Source organism: Protopterus annectens, chromosome 4.part0 (assembly GCF_019279795.1).
Source record: "Protopterus annectens isolate FY-2018-M chromosome 4.part0, PAN1.0, whole genome shotgun sequence".
Taxonomy (NCBI): domain Eukaryota; kingdom Metazoa; phylum Chordata; order Ceratodontiformes; family Protopteridae; genus Protopterus; species Protopterus annectens.
In genome coordinates, this window is record NC_056733.1 from 893,920,935 (window position 1) to 893,938,936 (window position 18,002).

At 44.0% G+C, this 18,002-nt stretch overlaps 1 protein-coding gene across 2 annotated transcripts in view; it reads right to left on the bottom strand.

Moving 5' to 3' along the window:
- Positions 1–18,002, bottom strand: part of PISD (phosphatidylserine decarboxylase) — a 318,298-nt gene that overhangs the window by 24,584 nt on the left and 275,712 nt on the right. For both annotated transcript variants that reach the window (XM_044068852.1, XM_044068853.1), the window contains one exon: positions 17,713–17,873. In XM_044068852.1, coding sequence (XP_043924787.1) covers positions 17,713–17,873 — 161 coding nt within the window. The remainder of the gene's footprint in view (positions 1–17,712; positions 17,874–18,002) is intronic.

An 18,002-nucleotide genomic window follows, 5' to 3' on the forward strand; every position in this document is an offset into this window, starting at 1 on the left:
TATTTAATGTGTATGTATTTTATAGGTGAAATAGTTCATAGGTTGTTATATAGATGTAAGTATAAGAAGTCTTGTCTCTAATTTTTTTGGCGGACTTTTTTCATCAATTATACTATTAAGCAATTAACTGATGTGTATAAATATGTAAGGATTTTAGTAGTTTTTTGTTCTGAGGAAGACTGGTGCTCAGTCGAAAGCGCTAAACCTGGATGTGTTATTGTTCTACAATAAATTGTGGTTTCATCTTTGTATATCCTTGTTGGACGAGCAGTTATTTATCCTATCTCAGCTTATCTCTACTATTCCAGTGTTGCTTGCTCTCAGCTGATTTTGAGTCGTCTAAGTATGGGTAAATGTGGATATTCCTTTGTCTGCAAAAGGCAATTGCCGGAGCCAGACATTTTGTGAAAACTCTGGGAGCAGTAGATGAGACAAAGGGAAGTGCAGAGAACTGAAAGTGCAGAGATCCTGCCCTGAAACCGAGATATTTCCTGCATGACTCCCTGATAGGAATGTGGAGGTAGGCCTCTTTTAGGTCTAGGGTGGCTAGCCAAGCATCCTTGCAGAGCATGCTTAGCAGCTGCTGGAGGGTGAGCATTGTGAATTTTGGTATCACCAGGTAGGTGTTTAGAATGGATAGCGCGAGGATGGGGCACCAGGTGTCCCCTTTTCTGGGTACCAGACAAAGTCTGAAGTAGAAACGTTGGCCTTTCTGTTCTGCAGGAACGTGCTCTATTGCCCTCAGAGAGCAGGGAAAGGACTTGCTTTTGCGCCTCTGCCCACTGGTTTGGAGGTAGATCTGGGAACCCTTAAGGAGTTAGGAGGGTGTGGAAAGAGAATTTGTATCCCTGGGACACTGTGTTGAGAACCCAGCGGTCGTTCGTAATGGTGGCCAAAGTGCTTGCATGAAAGGAGAGTTTTCCTCCTAGGGTTAAGTGAAGGTGGGCAGAGGGAGGGGGTCAGGGAGGAGAGTCATTGTGAGTTCTTACCATAAGGGGGTGGCTTAGAACTCCCTGTTTTTGAAGTGGAGGAAGTCCACTATTTAGATCTCTGCATTCCATGTGGCTGCTGTCTGGGGGGGGGGGGGTCTGTTTCCCCAGGGTCTGGGCTGAACTGACCTGGTGGGAGCAGGAAAGGACCATTGCTTGGAGAGAACACCTGCTGAACCAGGGTGGCTGGACCTGTAAATAATCCTTAACTGTCTGCATAGATTTTGTTTTTTCTTCCATCCTTTTTAAGACCACTTCTGCCTTAGTGCCAAATAAGTTGTCTTTGTGCAAGGGGAATCCAACAATTTAGATTTAACACAGTCTGGCAAGGGCTGTTCCTTAAGTCATGCATGCCTTCTAAGGACAGAACCAGGGACTGCTGCCCTGCAAGAAGCTTCTAGGGTGTCAAACCCACAGTGCAAGGTGTGTTTAGTTACTTGACTTGCATAATTTAGATTCTGCACAAGCAAGAAAGGAAGACTTTTTTTGTTTGAGGAGTTCCAGAGTATGTTGCTGAAATTTTGGCATATGGAACAATTTAGTCCTCGGATAGCAAGAGTAGCAGAGGTGTATACTTTTTTTAACCCATCTGTCTAGTGCTTGGTAATCCCTATCTGAGGGGGGTGGGATTATTAGCAGAGGTTGCTTTAATTCCTTTAGGCCCTTGAGGAATTACCTCAGGGTCAGCACTATGATTTTTAAAAAGAAGTTTGTGTGAGTCAGGGACTCTAATATCTGTCTGGTTTCTGGGTGCAGGAGGGAGGGTAAGGAGTCGAACTGGATTCCAGGAAAACATCCAGGACTGGTGGAATGGCCAGGGGTCTGTCCTGTGGAAGATCTAAGAATTCTCCGAGTCTCTTTTTAGACTGAGGGTAGTCCTGACTTTCCCATTGGAAATGCTCCTTTAAGGTATGAAGGGTTTCCCCAAAGGAAAAGTCCTCTGGGGGAGAGGCTGAAGGAATGGAATCCTCTGCATCAGAATCCTCATAAGCAGAGAGGGGTTGCATGTCTTCATATTCAGATGGCTTCCCCTCATCAGCATGATAAGGTCTTCTGCCATTTTAAGCATTTGAGCCGGACTCAAAGAAGCAGGTGCCCGAGTGGATTTGGGTTTTTTTTGGGGTGTTACACTGCTGCAGTCATCACATTTGGGTTGATTCCCAAAGCTGAGGAAAAGGGTGGAGGCAGTCTAGGAGACTAGGGGCTGGCTAGGATTCCCTGCAAGACTGCAGTGGCAAAGCCTGTCCTGGATTTGGAGAAGACAGGCAGGTGGTAATGCTTGGTGAAAGTGTGAACAGATGTCCATGTGGCAGCCTCCAGGGTGTCCCTGGTGGGGACTCCTCTGAGGAAAGCTGCAAAGGTCGAGGATGCTCTGGTGCAGTGAGTCCTGACCCCCCTTAGGGGGAGGTTTTCCATGTTGCGTGCAACAGAAATGGATGCAGTGTGATATTCATTTCGAAATTGTTTGTTTGGAGATGGCTTTGCCCTCTGCCCATGCAGCAAAGCTAATGAGTAATTGATCAGCCTTTCTGAATGATTCAGTCCTGTCTAGATAGACTCTGAGCTGTCTGTGCACATCTAGAGTGTGCAGGATCCTTTCCCCCTTGTTTTGATGGTTAGGGAAAAAGGTGGGCAAATTAATGGATTGGCTGAGAGCCATACTGGACACCACTTTGGGCATGAAGGATGGGTTAAGTCCTGATAGAAACTCTGTCAGCATGGAAGATGATGAAGGGCTCCACAGCCATGAGTGCTTGTAGCTCTGAGACTCTTCTGGCTGAAGTGATGGCCAGAAGAAAAGTTGTCTTCCAGGAGAGAAATTTTAACTCTGCTGAAGATGCTGGTTCAAAGGGGGGCAGGGTGAGCTTTTCCAACACAAAGTTAAGGTCTCAAGCTGGGCTAGGTGCTCTTCTGGGTGGCCTCAAGTTGCTAGCCCCTCTTAGGAATAGTTTGATCAGAGGGTGTGAGAAAAGGGGCTGCTCAGTGGGGAAATGAGCAGAGATATCTGAGGCATGATTTTTTACAGAAGAAAAGGAGAGACCACTGTGTAGCAGGTCAGCTACGTAATCCAGGATGAGAGGGAGGGAGAGCTTGCTGTATTGGCTCCCTTAGCATGAATCCAGGTGCAGAACCTTTTCCATTTGTCAGCATAAGACTTTCTAGTGCTAGGGCAGCTGACCTCATGTATAACATCTAGAACCTGTTTACTGAAGTTGGCAGATAGATCAGTGGTCAGGGAATAAGCCAGGCTGCCAAATTGAGGGTCTGCAATTGGGGATGCATGAATTCTCCTTCCCTCTGGGTCAAGAGGGTTGAGGTCTGAGGGAGATGCCATGGTGGCAGTGGGTACCAGTGCTGGCGAGGCCAGTCTGGAGCAATAAGAATTGTCCTTGGTTTTTCCTCCCTTATTTTGAGCAGTGCCCTGGTGATGAGGGGTAGTGGAGGAAATGCACAGATAGATTGACCCAGGGGAAGGATAGGGCATCCACTTTCCAAGCCATGCAGTGATGGCCCCTGGTGCAGAACTTGCTGAGCTGTTGGTTGGTGTGGGAGGCAAAAGGTTCGACCTTCGGGGTGCCCCATTTCTGAGTTATTAGCGTGAAGGTTCTTTTGTCTATTTGCCACTTGTGTGGGTCCAGAAGATTTCTGCTTAAGTGGTCTGCTAGAGAGTTTAGAGAACCTGGCAGGAATTGTGCTAACAGGTGGAGTTGCATGTCAGAGGCTGTGTGCCAAAGGGTCATGGTCAGCCTGCATAGAGGGTAGGAGTGAGTCCTTCCCTGCTTGTTGATATACCTCATCACAGTGGTGTTGTCTATTTATCAGGAGAGCCCCTGGGGAGAGAAGGGGCTTGAAAGCTGTCAAAGCATGCTGGGCAGCTATCATCTCTTTCTGGTTGATGTGCAGATGGATTTGCTGTGGGCTCCATTAGCACTGTATGCAACTGCCATCCAGGTGTGCACCCCAGGCATAGTCTGATGTGTCTGAGGTGAGGGTGTGGGTGGCAGGGGGTGAGAAGGGTAGTCCTTTATTGTCGGAGCATGCTGTTGCCCACCAAAGAAATTCTTTTCTGAGGCAAGGTATTATGGATACAAGAGTCGCCAGGTCTTGAGAATGTTGACACCAAAGGCTTTTTAGGTACCACTGAAGTTTCCTCATCTGCAGTCTGGCATATGGAATGAGTGGAATGCAAGAAGCCATGAACCCCAGAGCTTGCAGGATTTTCCTTGCAAATAGCTGGGATCTGGTGGCTAGTTGAGAGAAGTATGCTGTCAGGAAAGTTTGCATTTCTGGTGTAAGGAATACCATCTGCGATGCTGTTTCCAGGCTTTCTCCCAAGAATATAATCCTTTGGGTGGGTACCTGTTTGGATTTCTTTTTGCTGATTGTGTACCCTAGGGAGGTTAGTAGGGACTTTACAAAGGACAGGTGCTTAAGCAGCTTTTTCTGGCTGTCTGCCTGAATTAGGCAGTCGTCTAAGTATGGGTAAATGTGGATATTCCTTTGTCTGCAAAAGGCAATTGCCGGAGCCAGACATTTTGTGAAAACTCTGGGAGCAGTAGATAAGCCAAAGGGAAGTGCAGAGAACTGAAAGTGCAGAGATCCTGCCCTGAAACCGAGATATTTCCTGCATGACTCCCTGATAGGAATGTGGAGGTAGGCCTCTTTTAGGTCTAGGGTGGCTAGCCAAGCATCCTTGTAGAGCATGCTTAGCAGCTGCTGGAGGGTGAGCATTTTGAATTTTGGTATCACCAGGAAGGTGTTTAGAATGGATAGAGCGAGGATGGGGCACCAGGTGTCCCCTTTTCTGGGTACCAGACAAAGTCTGAAGTAGAAACGTTGGCCTTTCTGTTCTGCAGGAACGTGCTCTATTGCCCTCAGAGAGAGCAGGGAAAGGACTTGCTTTTGCGCCTCTGCCCACTGGTTTGGAGGTAGATCTGGGAACCCTTAAGGAGTTAGGAGGGTGTGGAAAGAGAATTTGTATCCCTGGGACACTGTGTTGAGAACCCAGCGGTCGTTCGTAATGGTGGCCAAAGTGCTTGCATGAAAGGAGAGTTTTCCTCCTAGGGGTAAGTGAAGGTGGGCAGAGGGAGGGGGTCGGGGAGGAGAGTCATTGTGAGTTCTTACCATAAGGGGGTGGCTTAGAACTCCCTGTTTTTGAAGTGGAGGAAGTCCACTATTTAGATCTCTGCATTCCATGTGGCTGCTGTCTGGGGGGGGGGGGGTCTGTTTCCCCACGGTCTGGGCTGAACTGACCTGGTGGGAGCAGGAAAGGACCAGTGCTTGGAGAGAACACCTACTGAACCAGGGTGGCTGGACCTGTAAATAATCCTTAACTGTCTGCATAGATTTTGTTTTTTCTTCCATCCTTTTTAAGACCACTTCTGCCTTAGTGCCAAATAAGTTGTCTTTGTGCAAGGGGAATCCAACAATTTAGATTTAACACAGTCTGGCAAGGGCTGTTCCTTAAGTCATGCATGCCTTCTAAGGACAGAACCAGTGACTGCTGCCCTGCAAGAAGCTTCTAGGGTGTCAAACCCACAGTGCAAGGTGTGTTTAGTTACTTGACTTGCATAATTTAGATTCTGCACAAGCAAGAAAGGAAGACTTTTTTTGTTTGAGGAGTTCCAGAGTATGTTGCTGAAATTTTGGCATATGGAACAATTTAGTCCTCGGATAGCAAGAGTAGCAGAGGTGTATACTTTTTTTAACCCATCTGTCTAGTGCTTGGGAATCCCTATCTGAGGGGGGTGGGATTATTAGCAGAGGTTGCTTTAATTCCTTTAGGCCCTTGAGAAATTACCTCAGGGTCAGCACTATGATTTTTAAAAAGAAGTTTGTGTGAGTCAGGGACTCTAATATCTGTCTGGTTTTCTGGGTGCAGGAGGGAGGGTGTAAGGAGTCGAACTGGATTCCAGGAAAACATCCTCCACAACATCCAGGACTGGTGGAATGGCCAGGGGTCTGTCCTGTGGAAGATCTAAGAATTCTCTGAGTCTCTTTTTAGACTGAGGTTAGTCCTGACTTTCCCATTGGAAATGCTCCCTTAAGGTATGAAGGGTTTCCCCAAAGGAAAAGTCCTCTGGGGGAGAGGCTGAAGGAATGGAATCCTCTGCATCAGAATCCTCATAAGCAGAGAGGGGTTGCATGTCTTCATATTCAGATGGCTTCCCCTCATCAGCATGATAATGTCTTCTGCCATTTTAAGCATTTGAGCCGGAGTCAAAGAAGCAGGTGCCCGAGAGTGGATCGTCGGTTGCTTGGGTGTGGTTCGTACCCTGGGCCTAAGAAACTTCGTAGTTTTCTAAAGAACGGTAGATGCAAAAGAAGTAGACTGTTTGTGTCGAGCAGCGGTAGTGCGAAGGACTTCCTTGAAAGCCAATGCCTGCTCAGAGGCTCCGGACCCATCCAAGGGAGAGAGAAACGCATAATCCTTAGTCGAAGAAGAGTTTTACGGCATACTGGACTCCAAAAGGGTCTCGCAAGCGGCCTGTGAATCCACAGAAATGGGCATCAGGGGCTGTGAACGTGCCTCACTGAGAACCAGAGAACTGACAACTAGCTTAATGGAAGCGTCGTCGGTAGGTTTGGACCTGTGCGGTCTGTGTCTGTCTTTATCTTTTGTTTTTTTCAGAACATCTGCTGTCGGATGGCTTACTGTAGCCATATCTGAATTCGAGGACTGTAAGCGAAAATATCTAGCTACAAAGAGGGCCAGATGACATATAGTTCTGGCGTTGAACAAAGCACAGAAGTGACAGCGGTGGATGTCATGGTCTGGGCCTAAGCAAGTGACGCAGTAAGAATGAAAGTTTTGGTGTGGTATTTGCTTTCCACAGGAGAGACAAATGTTAACTTTTTCTGACATTGGTTAGTGCAAGAAAAAAAGGATCCCCAATGGGGTACTTGGCTTTAGAAGACTTCAGCTTCAATTCGAAAGAAGAAATTCAGGTAGTGGCCGACCTGCACTCATGCGAGCTGCTTTTGCTTCGGGCTTTGCAGGAAGAAAAACTGATGTAATGGCGTCAGCTGCCTTACTTTATACTACTGACGACCGGACATCAGTTCTGAAGCAACAGCAACCAATGCAGAAATACTAAGCCTCTGGTATTCGGGCCAGCAGAGGGCTACCCTGGCAGGGATAACCCAAATGTGATGACTGCAACAGTGAAACACGAACATCTTGACCCCCACCATGGATAGAGTCTTCCCCTCCTGCTCACTGCGGGTCAATGTCTCTGACAAAGGGACCAAACAAGGTTGACCCGTTGAAGGGGGCCTTAGTAAAAGATGCCTTAAAGGGTTCCGCAAACTCACAAAGGTGAAGCCATGCATGCCATCTAAGGGCAATGCCTGTGCCTGCCACTTGACAGGTGGCCTCCACTATATTGGAGATCAACCTCATCGAAGCATTAGTCAGAGAAATTAGAGTGGATAGCTTTAGAGAGGCCAATTTAAGACTCTCCGGAGACAGCAACTCTGAAAGGGGAGTGGTGAGTTCTGATACCAAATCCCTTTGAAGCTGGGTAAAATGTGTCATGTAGTTGGTTGCTGTCAGTTCGAATTTAGCGGAGGTAAACACGCTCTTTCCAAAGAGGTCAATCACCTGACACTCCCTGTTTGGTGGATGGACAGTGGAGCTCTGTTTGGTGAACTGCTTCTTAGTAGCTGTGGCCACCAAAATGGCATCAACAGGGACGCCCTTACTCCAAAAAGTTTTATCCTTTAGGGGACTAAGGAATTTGTCAGCCTTTTTGGGAACCAGGTCCACTTTGCCCAGTTCCTTCCACACCCTGTTGGCGATGAGTTCTATGAGCTCTTCGGCGGGGGAGGGTTACCCAGGTAGAAGACAGGACCATCCTGAAGGCCTTCAGGAACATGGATTCCTCTGAAGACGGGGTGGGGGGGACCAACCGCCTCTTCTCTTTAGAATCTCGAGGATGTCCCCAAAGGACACTTTCTCAGATGGAAGTCTGGGGGACCCATCTTCCTCCTCGAAAATCAAGTCCTCAGTGAGGGACTCTCTAGGGGAGTCCAAGAGTCTCCTCTTGCATGCCCTCTTCCGAGGGGGCTCCTCCACGGTGGGCTCCGGGGAGGACTCGGAAGAGGCAGGGACCCTGAGCGGGGTAACACCCATCTGAAGGCGTTCACGGAAGGGCTGACATTGGAAGGATGATGAGGACTCACTGCTCAAAGTCGAGAGGGGCTGGGGAGGACCTAGAGATGAAGGAGAGGTAACTGCCCAGCCAGAGAAAGTCCTGTCTACCACCTGGAAGGCTGACGGACTGGACAAGGACCCCCTTCTCCTCTCTCATAGCTGCAGCCACCCAGGAAGGAAGGAGGGACCCCGATGCAGCACCATCTCCATACGACATCTGCCCCAAGCTGTTCACTGCAAAGGCTCCCAAGGGGAGGGAACAGTCTGAAAACTCTGGACCCGACCCCACCCCCCAGGAACCAGCATAGACCTTGCAAGGCCAAGGAGCAACCAGTTCTAAGAGCAGCAGAACAGAGCCCACCAGGGACTCCGATACTGTCAGAAAGGGAGGAATACCCAACACTGTTGGCCTCTCACAGGGAATGCTCCAATCCTGGTGATCCAAATCCAAGTGGCTCAGACAAGGAGAGTCTCGCAGATGGAGAAGATCACCTGGGCAACTGAGCCAGGGATGGTAACAAGCCCAGCTCGATTTGGGCCTTCATAAAACTCATCATCTTACCCATGTCTGTGGGGAGCAGACTTCTGGAGGACCTGGAAGATACCGAAGAATGTCCCGACCTGGCCGAAGACCCTGACACTGTCCTGCAGTCTTGGGATGGAGGCTGACTCCTACACCTCAGACTCGAACTCCTGGACCTTGAGGGGGAAGTTGTCAATGATGATCAGATCTGATAAAACCATTGGATCTGAAGTCCTGGACAGATTCAATAGTTTAGTCGGCGCCAAAGACAGATCCAATAGACAGGCCAGATCCAAATGCGGCTTGCACCAAGTCAGATCTGATGGCCTCCATGGCTTAGAGGCCTCAGATCCAAAAGACTGATCCAAGGCTCTCAGAGTGGAAGAGCCCAGATCCGAAGCCAAAGTGGCTGGGCTTGGATCTAGGGATCTGCGATCAAAGAGCCTCAGCTTTTTTGAGGGGGAATCCCTCAAGGAAAAAGAGGAGGTCTTCCTTTTGGGATCTGTAGGGGCTTTACAGGGGGAGCCAGAGGCTAGAGGGCCCCCCTTAGCAAGTCCCTTTAACAGAAGCTTATTCCTGCAATCCATGAGAGCCCTGGTGTTGAATGCGGCACAAATGTCACATTCAACCTCCAGGTGACTCTCTCTCCAAGGAAATAAACACACTCCTTGTTTGAGTCGGAATGGGGCATTTTCCGACTGCACAAAGAGTATCTTTTGAAGCCAGAAGGCTTCTAAGACATCTTAGAAAATAAAGCGCACACACACCCGAACAACACTCGCACTCTCAAAGAAAGGGGAGCTAAAGTAAAAAAAAAAAAAAAAACCTAAAAGAGAAACACTGCAATACGGCCTGGGAGGAAAAGGTTGGAAACCCACGGAAAAAACTTATAAAAGCTACAGGGAGGGGAGGAAATATAAACTAATGACACTAAAGGAAAGAGCACACTAAAGCTATAATAATAAAGGAAAGAAACCCTAAAAGAAAAAGGCACTTAGCTGAATTGAAGACACTTTAGCTGTAGGATACATGTCTGAGTGTTTCATTAGCAAATGAGATCTTGGGGGTTGTAGGTTAGCAAGGGATTTTGGGAAGGGGAGGAGCTTGAGCTCTGGATCTGTCCTTCAGTTGTCGGCTCAGATCTGAGGTGGATCCAAGACCCATCCATAATGAACAATGACATGGATAGCATCAGATCAAAAGATAATACCATAACTGAGAAACTGGAAGTTCTTGCTTATGGATATTGATAGGAAGACACAAGCAATGAAAATATTTTTAATTCCTTTAGATTTATATACAGATCAGGCATATTTTTATCAACCTCAGAAGAAGCGGAGGACAATAATAAAGAGTTGAAGGAATTTATCTGGGGGGGGGGAGATGGCAAGAGTTATGTGGAATAAGTTGATCCTTCCAATAAAATAGGATGGCTTAGAATTACCTGATTTGAAGGGATATTTACAGCTACAAAATTAAGGCTCATATACATAACACAAGCAGAAAGTTACAATTCAAAATGGAAAGGGGTGATGGTGATGAAGTAGCGGGGAAATCTAAGAAATAAGGACAGTGCATGATGCTGGATGCAGATCCTTACGAAGAACCACCACCGCCCTACAGAAAATTATAGGTTCACAGATTAATACTAGGCTAACTGCCCATTGTGAGTCATTTTTAAGCCTAGCCAATTACACCATGTGAGAATCAAACGCTGCACCTTGTGTTTATAGGGCAAACATCTTAACCATTAGGCTTCATAAAGTAGCAGAAAGTGCTCCAAGAACTAAGTCAACACAGGAATGGAGAAATAAGATTCTACCAATAGAGATGACTGCAATTATTTATACAAACAACAAGCAAGAGGGGGGTGGAATTTACTGGAGAAAACTGACAAAAGAACCAAAGTAGTGGGAACAAATAGTTAGCGAAAGGTAATATAATGGGATAAAGCCAAGAAGACGTTTGGACTAGGCTAGAGACTGCCTACCCTAGCAGGGATTAATATCACAGTACAGGCAAAGAAAAACGGACCAGGGAATCATAAGTGAAAGACCAGCTCTGGCAGAGTTTTTATTTGAATGTAGAACAAAAGCTGCTGTTAGAAAAAGGGACAGTTAGTAGGGCATACAAAATATTGCACAATATCTATAAGAATCAATCAGAGAAGGTTATAAAAGCTTGGGGATAGAGATTTAATAAACAATTTACTAGGGAACAATAGAAGAATGAATGCATGGCTCCCAAGTATGCAACCAAGTGTAGCAGGTTTAGGATTTTCGTTTGGAAGTCTTTGCATAGGCATTTTTTATACCTCAAGCAGACACCAAAGAATATTTCCTCAGGTAGAGGTCAAATGTTGGCAGAGTGATGAGGAGGAAAGCCATAACAGGGAAAGAATAGTTGTGTAAAATCTCACCACAACTGCAGATTTATTTATTTATTTATTTATTTTCAGTTTGATTACTGGGGAAGTCCATTGGGCCAAGAAGTGCCCATTTTCAGTGGAGGCCTGGGGAGAAAAGCTCCATGAACAGTATAATACAACATAGGTTACAAAATGCAAATAAAGGTTGCAAAGTGAAATACCATACAGTATAGGTTGCAAAATAGAAAATAACGGTTACAAAGTGAAATACAAGACTAGGGTTCATACATTCGAGAGTTGCAGAGTGTAATATACATTATGAGACAGTTTAACAACTTGACGACAGAGTGTTTTTTTTTTTGATGAAACAATATTTACATGCTTGGAGTCAATTAAAGTCTGCTAGTTCTAGATCTTTTGAGAAAAAAGAAAATGCCCTTCTCTTCCATGTTGCAGTATTCTAAATATGAGGGATCCTCCACCTAAGGCGACCCAAACATACGGGCCATATACAAAACCTTAGCCTGGCTGTTGTACAGTGCATGGGACATCACACGTAGGTACCAGAAACCGTGGGCCATAAATGTGACGTTTGCATGCAGAGACCTCAGAAGTGAATGCCCCAGTCAGACAGCAGTCTAAGGGTGGCTGATCAGGACACCATCCAGAGAGGGAAAATGAGGAACAGGATGAAAAGGAAGAGGCAGAGGTCCTAAATGGGGTAGGAGGGAGGGACAGGAATACTGCAACATGGAAGAGCAGGACATCTATGGTTATGTAAGATTTTACACAACTATTCTATGTCCTTCTATTCTCATGTTGCAGTACTCTAAACATGAAGTGATAAAAATAAAAAAAAAACAAAAAACACAAACGACGCTGGTGTCCTTGGATCGTGGAAAGCAAAGCCAAACCACGTTGTACTTAATAATTCTAATTATAAATCTTTTGCTACTTGTAAATAAAACAGCCTCCAAACAAAAAAAAAGAAAAGAACAAAACAGTTTAAACATATAAAACATATAAATGGTACAAGTGCGTAATTAAATAATTAAAATGTTAAAAGGAAGCAGACAGCACTAGTTTAGCACTTTAATGTATATGTAAACAAGTCATAAATAAAAATACATTTCTCCACATCCACATTGCCATACATAATGATAATGAAAATAATAATACAGAAAAACAGTAAAATATACTATACATACTGACTAAATAACTATAACACCTTCTAGAATAATAATAAAATAAAATGTGAAAAGTGATAGGGCATCAAGACTACTCTCTTATAACTTCATGAAGTTTGAACACATGAAATATTACAAGTTTCATTGAGACTCCCAGTTTATGCTCCCAGTTTAACCTGCCGGTATTCTTCTAACTTAATTCTAACAAGGAAGTAGGGCTACCTCTAATATGGAAAGACCTTCTTCTTTGGTCATCCAACAAATACTTAAAATCAAAGATAGCAACTTTTCTGTATTATCATTAATTTTAGGTTAATGGTACTCTAAACATGAGCGAGAGTACCAAAGCTCAACATGCATTATGGGAGATGGAAGAAGAGGAACTCTCTATGAATCCATGCAGGATGGCATTAGCAAAGCCCACTCTAGCCCTGGAGATATTGTCCAGCTTGTAATGTTTAGTGAATGTGTGGACTGAAGACCATGTGGCTGCCTCCAGGACAGTGGCTGTATCTAATCCTTTGAAAAAGGCCCCTGAGGAGGCCACAGCCCTGGTGGAGTGGGCCCTCATAGTGTAAGGAAGGTGTTTTCCATGAAAGCAGTAGCAAAAGGAAATAGTACTTGAAATCCAAGAAGATATTATTTGCTTGGATACAGCTTTCCTCAGAGCCCTGGGGTGAAAGGATACAAAACTGGTTAGACTTCCTGATGTCCTTAGTCTTATCTAGTTAAAATCTAAGTTGTCTGTGAACATCAAGGGAATGGAACACTCTCTCACTGTCATTTTGTGGGGAAGGAAAGAATGCGGGTAAGTGGATGGACTGGTTAAGCGATAGTTCACTGACCACTTTAGGCATGAAGGACAGGTTTGTACAAAGAGAGACCCTGTCCTTATGAAATATCAGGTATGGTGGGGTAGCCATGAGTGACTGTAATTCTAAGACCCATCTGGCTAAAGTTAACACCATAAGAAGCACTGTTTTCCAAGTGCACATCTTCAAGGTGGCTTTGGCTGCTGGCTCAAAGGGGACAGTGATGAGTTTTTCTAGAATGAAGTTCAGGTCTCAAGGAGGACGGATAGGTTTTTTTTTGGAGGCCTGATATGAAGTACCCCCCCAAGGAAAAGTTTTACCTCTAATCTGGATAACAAAGGTGAACTGAGTGGTAAGCAAGCAAAAAAAGCTGATAAATGGGCTTTCATTTGTGAATATGAAAGTTCAAACTTAAGGAGTTCACACAAATAAGACAAAACTAGAGGTCCTGGGTTTCCTGGCCTTCTGCAGGACTGAAAGCACATCCTCTGAATAAAGGTATAAAAAGTTAATCACCCACAGGGTTAGTCCGAGGGTTTGGAGGTGTGGATGGATAAGTGATACCTCCTGTTGTGTGATGAGGTCCACGTTGTGGGGTAACTTGTGGTGATTGCCCTTGGCTAGAGGAAAAGGTCGGTGGAACCAGTGCTGCCGTGGCCAAAAGGGAGTCACCAACAAGATTTTTGGTTTGTCCTGTTGAACTTTCAAGCAGGACTTTTTGTATGAGGGGGGGGATACATAAAGAAATATCCCCTTCCAGGAGACTGACAAGGTGTCCACCCCCTCCAGGCTTGGGGGGAGTTTTTTTTGTGCAGAATAGCTTCAGTTGTATGTTCTAAGGGGAGGCAAGCAGATCTATTTGTTGTGCACTCCACCGGTAGACTATGTCCAGGAAGACATCCCTGTGTAACATCCATTTGCGAATCCGTAACAATGACCTGCTGACAGCATCTGCCTGAACATTGTTTTGAGATGGGATGTAAACTGCCTGCAGCGTCACCTTAGATAGGGCAGCCATTTCCCAGGCGGGTCTATATTATATAAACGAAGCATTAAAGTGTCAACACCTTTGATCAACCCCTATTCTTCAAAGCTGCACAACATCGAGAGGCCAAATCATCGATTTCTTTCCAAGGGAAAAAAATCGGTTGTCCGTTCTTTTTAATCTGCCATTTTCCCAACTGCAGTCCGATCTCGAAGTTAGTATATTTAGATTGGGGGTGTGGGGAGCCCCCCTACTTTAATGGTGTTTGTTATGTGGTGTGTGTGCTTGGGCTACCGATTCCTTTCCCTTGGAAAGAAATAGATGATTTGAGGGTTCGTTGTTTTGCAGTTTGTGCACTGCCTGGTTAAAATGGTCTCGGCCAAGACAGATTATAAATTATAAATTAGTACTTGTATAAACATTCCTCTTTATCAAATAACTATTAATATAAATGAACATTTAATTGGAATCAATTTTCTATAATAGAAGAGTTATGAGATGTAGCAGCAACTCTCAGAAAGTACACTATTTGTCAGTCTGTTACCAGGATATAATTAGCATGAACATCTGTTAGCCAAGGATCAGCAGAATGGAACAAAACACTGACACATTACATTCTGCTGTAGTCAGTGAATGTTGTGTTAAGATCATAAAATGTGTTAATCTGTTACTATCATAAATATTCTTAAATGTGTACAATATATGTAAACAAATGTATATATATATATATATATATATATATATATATATATATATATATATATATATATATATATATATATATGTATCATGCCAATAACTGAAATAACACATATGAAGAACAGAAACATATGCATTGCTTTTACTTGTACATTCTGTCTAAATGTAAAGAGAAACATGTCCTGCTTCTTCTGTAAGTTGCCCAAGATACATGACAAATTTCTGTTAAGCTCTACATTGACCGTTATTACTGTTGCATTACTTCTGTAGTGCATGGAGAGCAGTGGTTACATTCCAAAATTTGGAAAAAGGCAAATGTGTTAAAGTGGCATGACAGCTGATCTTATCAAGTAAGCACCTTTTGCTTAAGTTGTTAAGGTCCGGTCTAGCACTAGGCAGACAAACCTGCCAGTAATGACCAGTACATGACAGAAGCAGTACTGCTGAAGGGATAATGTGTCCCTTCCTCTTACAAACTTAGAATAACAGGATGTATTCACCAATTTTTTTTTTTTTTGCTAAAGATACTAACTCTCAAACTCAAATATATGCCACCATTCAGTGACTTCACTCTTCAGTGATTTCTCAGGCATGGACTTTATGAGGAACAGACAATTGAGGCAAAAACTTAGAAATTCTTCAAAAATGTGGATCTTTCAGAAGAATGAAAGATGAAAAGGGAATGTAAACATAAAAGAAAGTTTTACACTGCCTTTCTGAAAGTGCACAATAAATACTTTAAGGCTCTGAAAACCATCAAAACACTTAGCGTTTTTCTTTTTTTTTCTGTAACTAGTTGTACATGGAACATATAAAGGTTCATAGGAGGTTAGTAGGCTAGCAACCCAGAGCCTTTATAAGTTTAGTCATGTTAATCCCCAAGTATTTGTTCTTTTTAGGTAGTTTGCAGAAGGAACTTATGAACAGAGTGAGTCTATGATTAACACCAGCTACCCCTGTCCATGAGGGACATGGTGAAATACAGGCTCATAGACAAGTACTAGGTTAAATGCCTTTGTGGACTATTTTAAGCCTAGCCAATTTTCCTCAAAGGTGAGAATCAAACCTTATATCTTGTATCACAAGGTAAACACCTTAACCATTATGCTAGTACCTCCTATCGGTTGCCAAACTTTTTATTATGCGTTTGAAACACGGATGGAAGAAGTTCACCTCTCAAACTTCGCTCTTGAGGTGAATGTCTTGGCATCCATGTCTCAAACACATAATAAAAATGTTATTATCTGCAACCTGATCATAATCCTCTGCATGTGCTATAAATTCCCATTAATTACTAGTTAATGAACAACACAGCCAGAGAGATATCGAATGTAATACAAATAACCTAATCTTTTATCACCAAATAAACAGAATGAATAATTACAGTAATTGTCATATTAATGCTGAATAAGAAGCATTTGCCTTTGCGCCTTGTGTAAAAAAAAATGCTTCGGGCAGCATTTCCCAAGCTAGCTCTGTGACCAGAATAGGAGGTGACACAGTAATACACTCCTCCCATTTAAAGGAAAAAGATGCGTTCTAGTTTGTGCATACCAGCATTTATGTAAACAGGATGACAGGATTGTGTATAAATACTCACTTACTCAGCCTTACTCTGTCAGTCTAGCATCAGTTAATAAACCCAAATATAGTGCTTTGCTTATTTGTTAATTAACCACGTGTTTTTCCCCTCACAGATTAAGTTCCGATTCTCCACCCCTGCCATACTTTTTTTTTTCCAACAACGGACAAAGAGGAAACTTGCACTCCAGTTGCTGGCCCTTCAAATTCCTCAAGTTTCTGACATACCACTGCACCACAAAAGTGTACTCAGATGTCCAAAAGGACAAACTGTTCATAAAGGCCTTAACCTGGAGACACCCTGTTTAAAACAAGACTCCTTGGCTAACAGCTAGACAGCAGACACAATCCAAAGGCAGTGGGACTAGCATCAGCCCACTGTGCCATGGGGAACATCCTTCCCAGTGAGAGTCCAGAGAAGGTCACTGACAGGCCTCAAGGTGGTGCTTATGGCTAGGCATCCAGTGCTGGCTGCAATACAATCACGTATGCACTTACTCATGCATGACTGACAAAATAAGTGTTTACAGAAAATTCAGCACAAGACAAGACATGGGAACAATATGCAAGGGGGCATGTGAAGAAAGGCCTTAAAAGCAACTCAGGTTGGGGGGGGGGGGTCCCTCAAGTCCACATTTAAATGAATTAAAATAATTCCCAAATGTAATGCATTTGATGGGGGATGGAGAGTGACACAAATCTAGATCTTACCTGCAGCAAATGATGGCAGAACAACGTCATTCAGGTCTATGTCATATGATTGAAAGACCACATGATCAAACATGAGAAGATCAAATCTTGGAACTTCAATCCGGATTCTCCTCTGGAAGCCATATTTTTTGAGATCAGGAGTTTGCCCTTTTCCCAAACAGGAGTGACCATGGGATTTAGCATATATAATAGGCAGGGGTGAGGGGAGCAGGGGACTTATCCCCCTGCAAAAACACAACTTTAGTGATGCTGTCTTCCAGAGGAGAAGCTGTTTTGGGGTTCTGAGAATCAATCTTCTCAGACTGGATCATATGACATACAACCTGCCATTACACCTCTCTGAATCTCAAAGAAATGAAAATGTAAAATGATTTTCTGCCAGAGAATGAGAAAAACAGAATAATAGCTACAGGGGACAACAATCTAAAGGCCTGAATGAATAATTACACTGTTAGCAGTTTCCTGAAGGCGACTCAATTCCTTCCCTATTTCCTTGAGGTAAGAACCACACTAAATAGCCAAAGCAGCGGCATTAACTGCTAAAGTAGGGAGATGGTGCAACGGCGTGGTGCTTGGAAGAGGAGAGAATTGGCAAAAATAAATGATCACATTGCAAACTTGTTACATTTGTTTACCCATTTCCCCCGAGAATTTCTACTAAGCAGTAAATGACAAATACCATGATACAGTTCCAAACTTACCCTGTCAAAGTAAATGCGGATAGAGCCAACATTTGTGGCTCCAACTGCAGTAAGTGAAAAGAACCCATGTTTCCACTCTCCAGAAAGAACCACCCGTTCATTATAACAAAATAGTTCCTTTATCCATCTTGCAATTCCAGGATTTACAGACAGCAAAGAACCTGGAGAGGAGGCAAGGAAGAGAAAGCTGTTCAGCATTTTAAAAGCTATTCATCTGTCACTATATTTATGTAAGAAGGCCTGTTATGCATCACAAGTATTAACACATTCTGCTCTCTGAGAATTACATA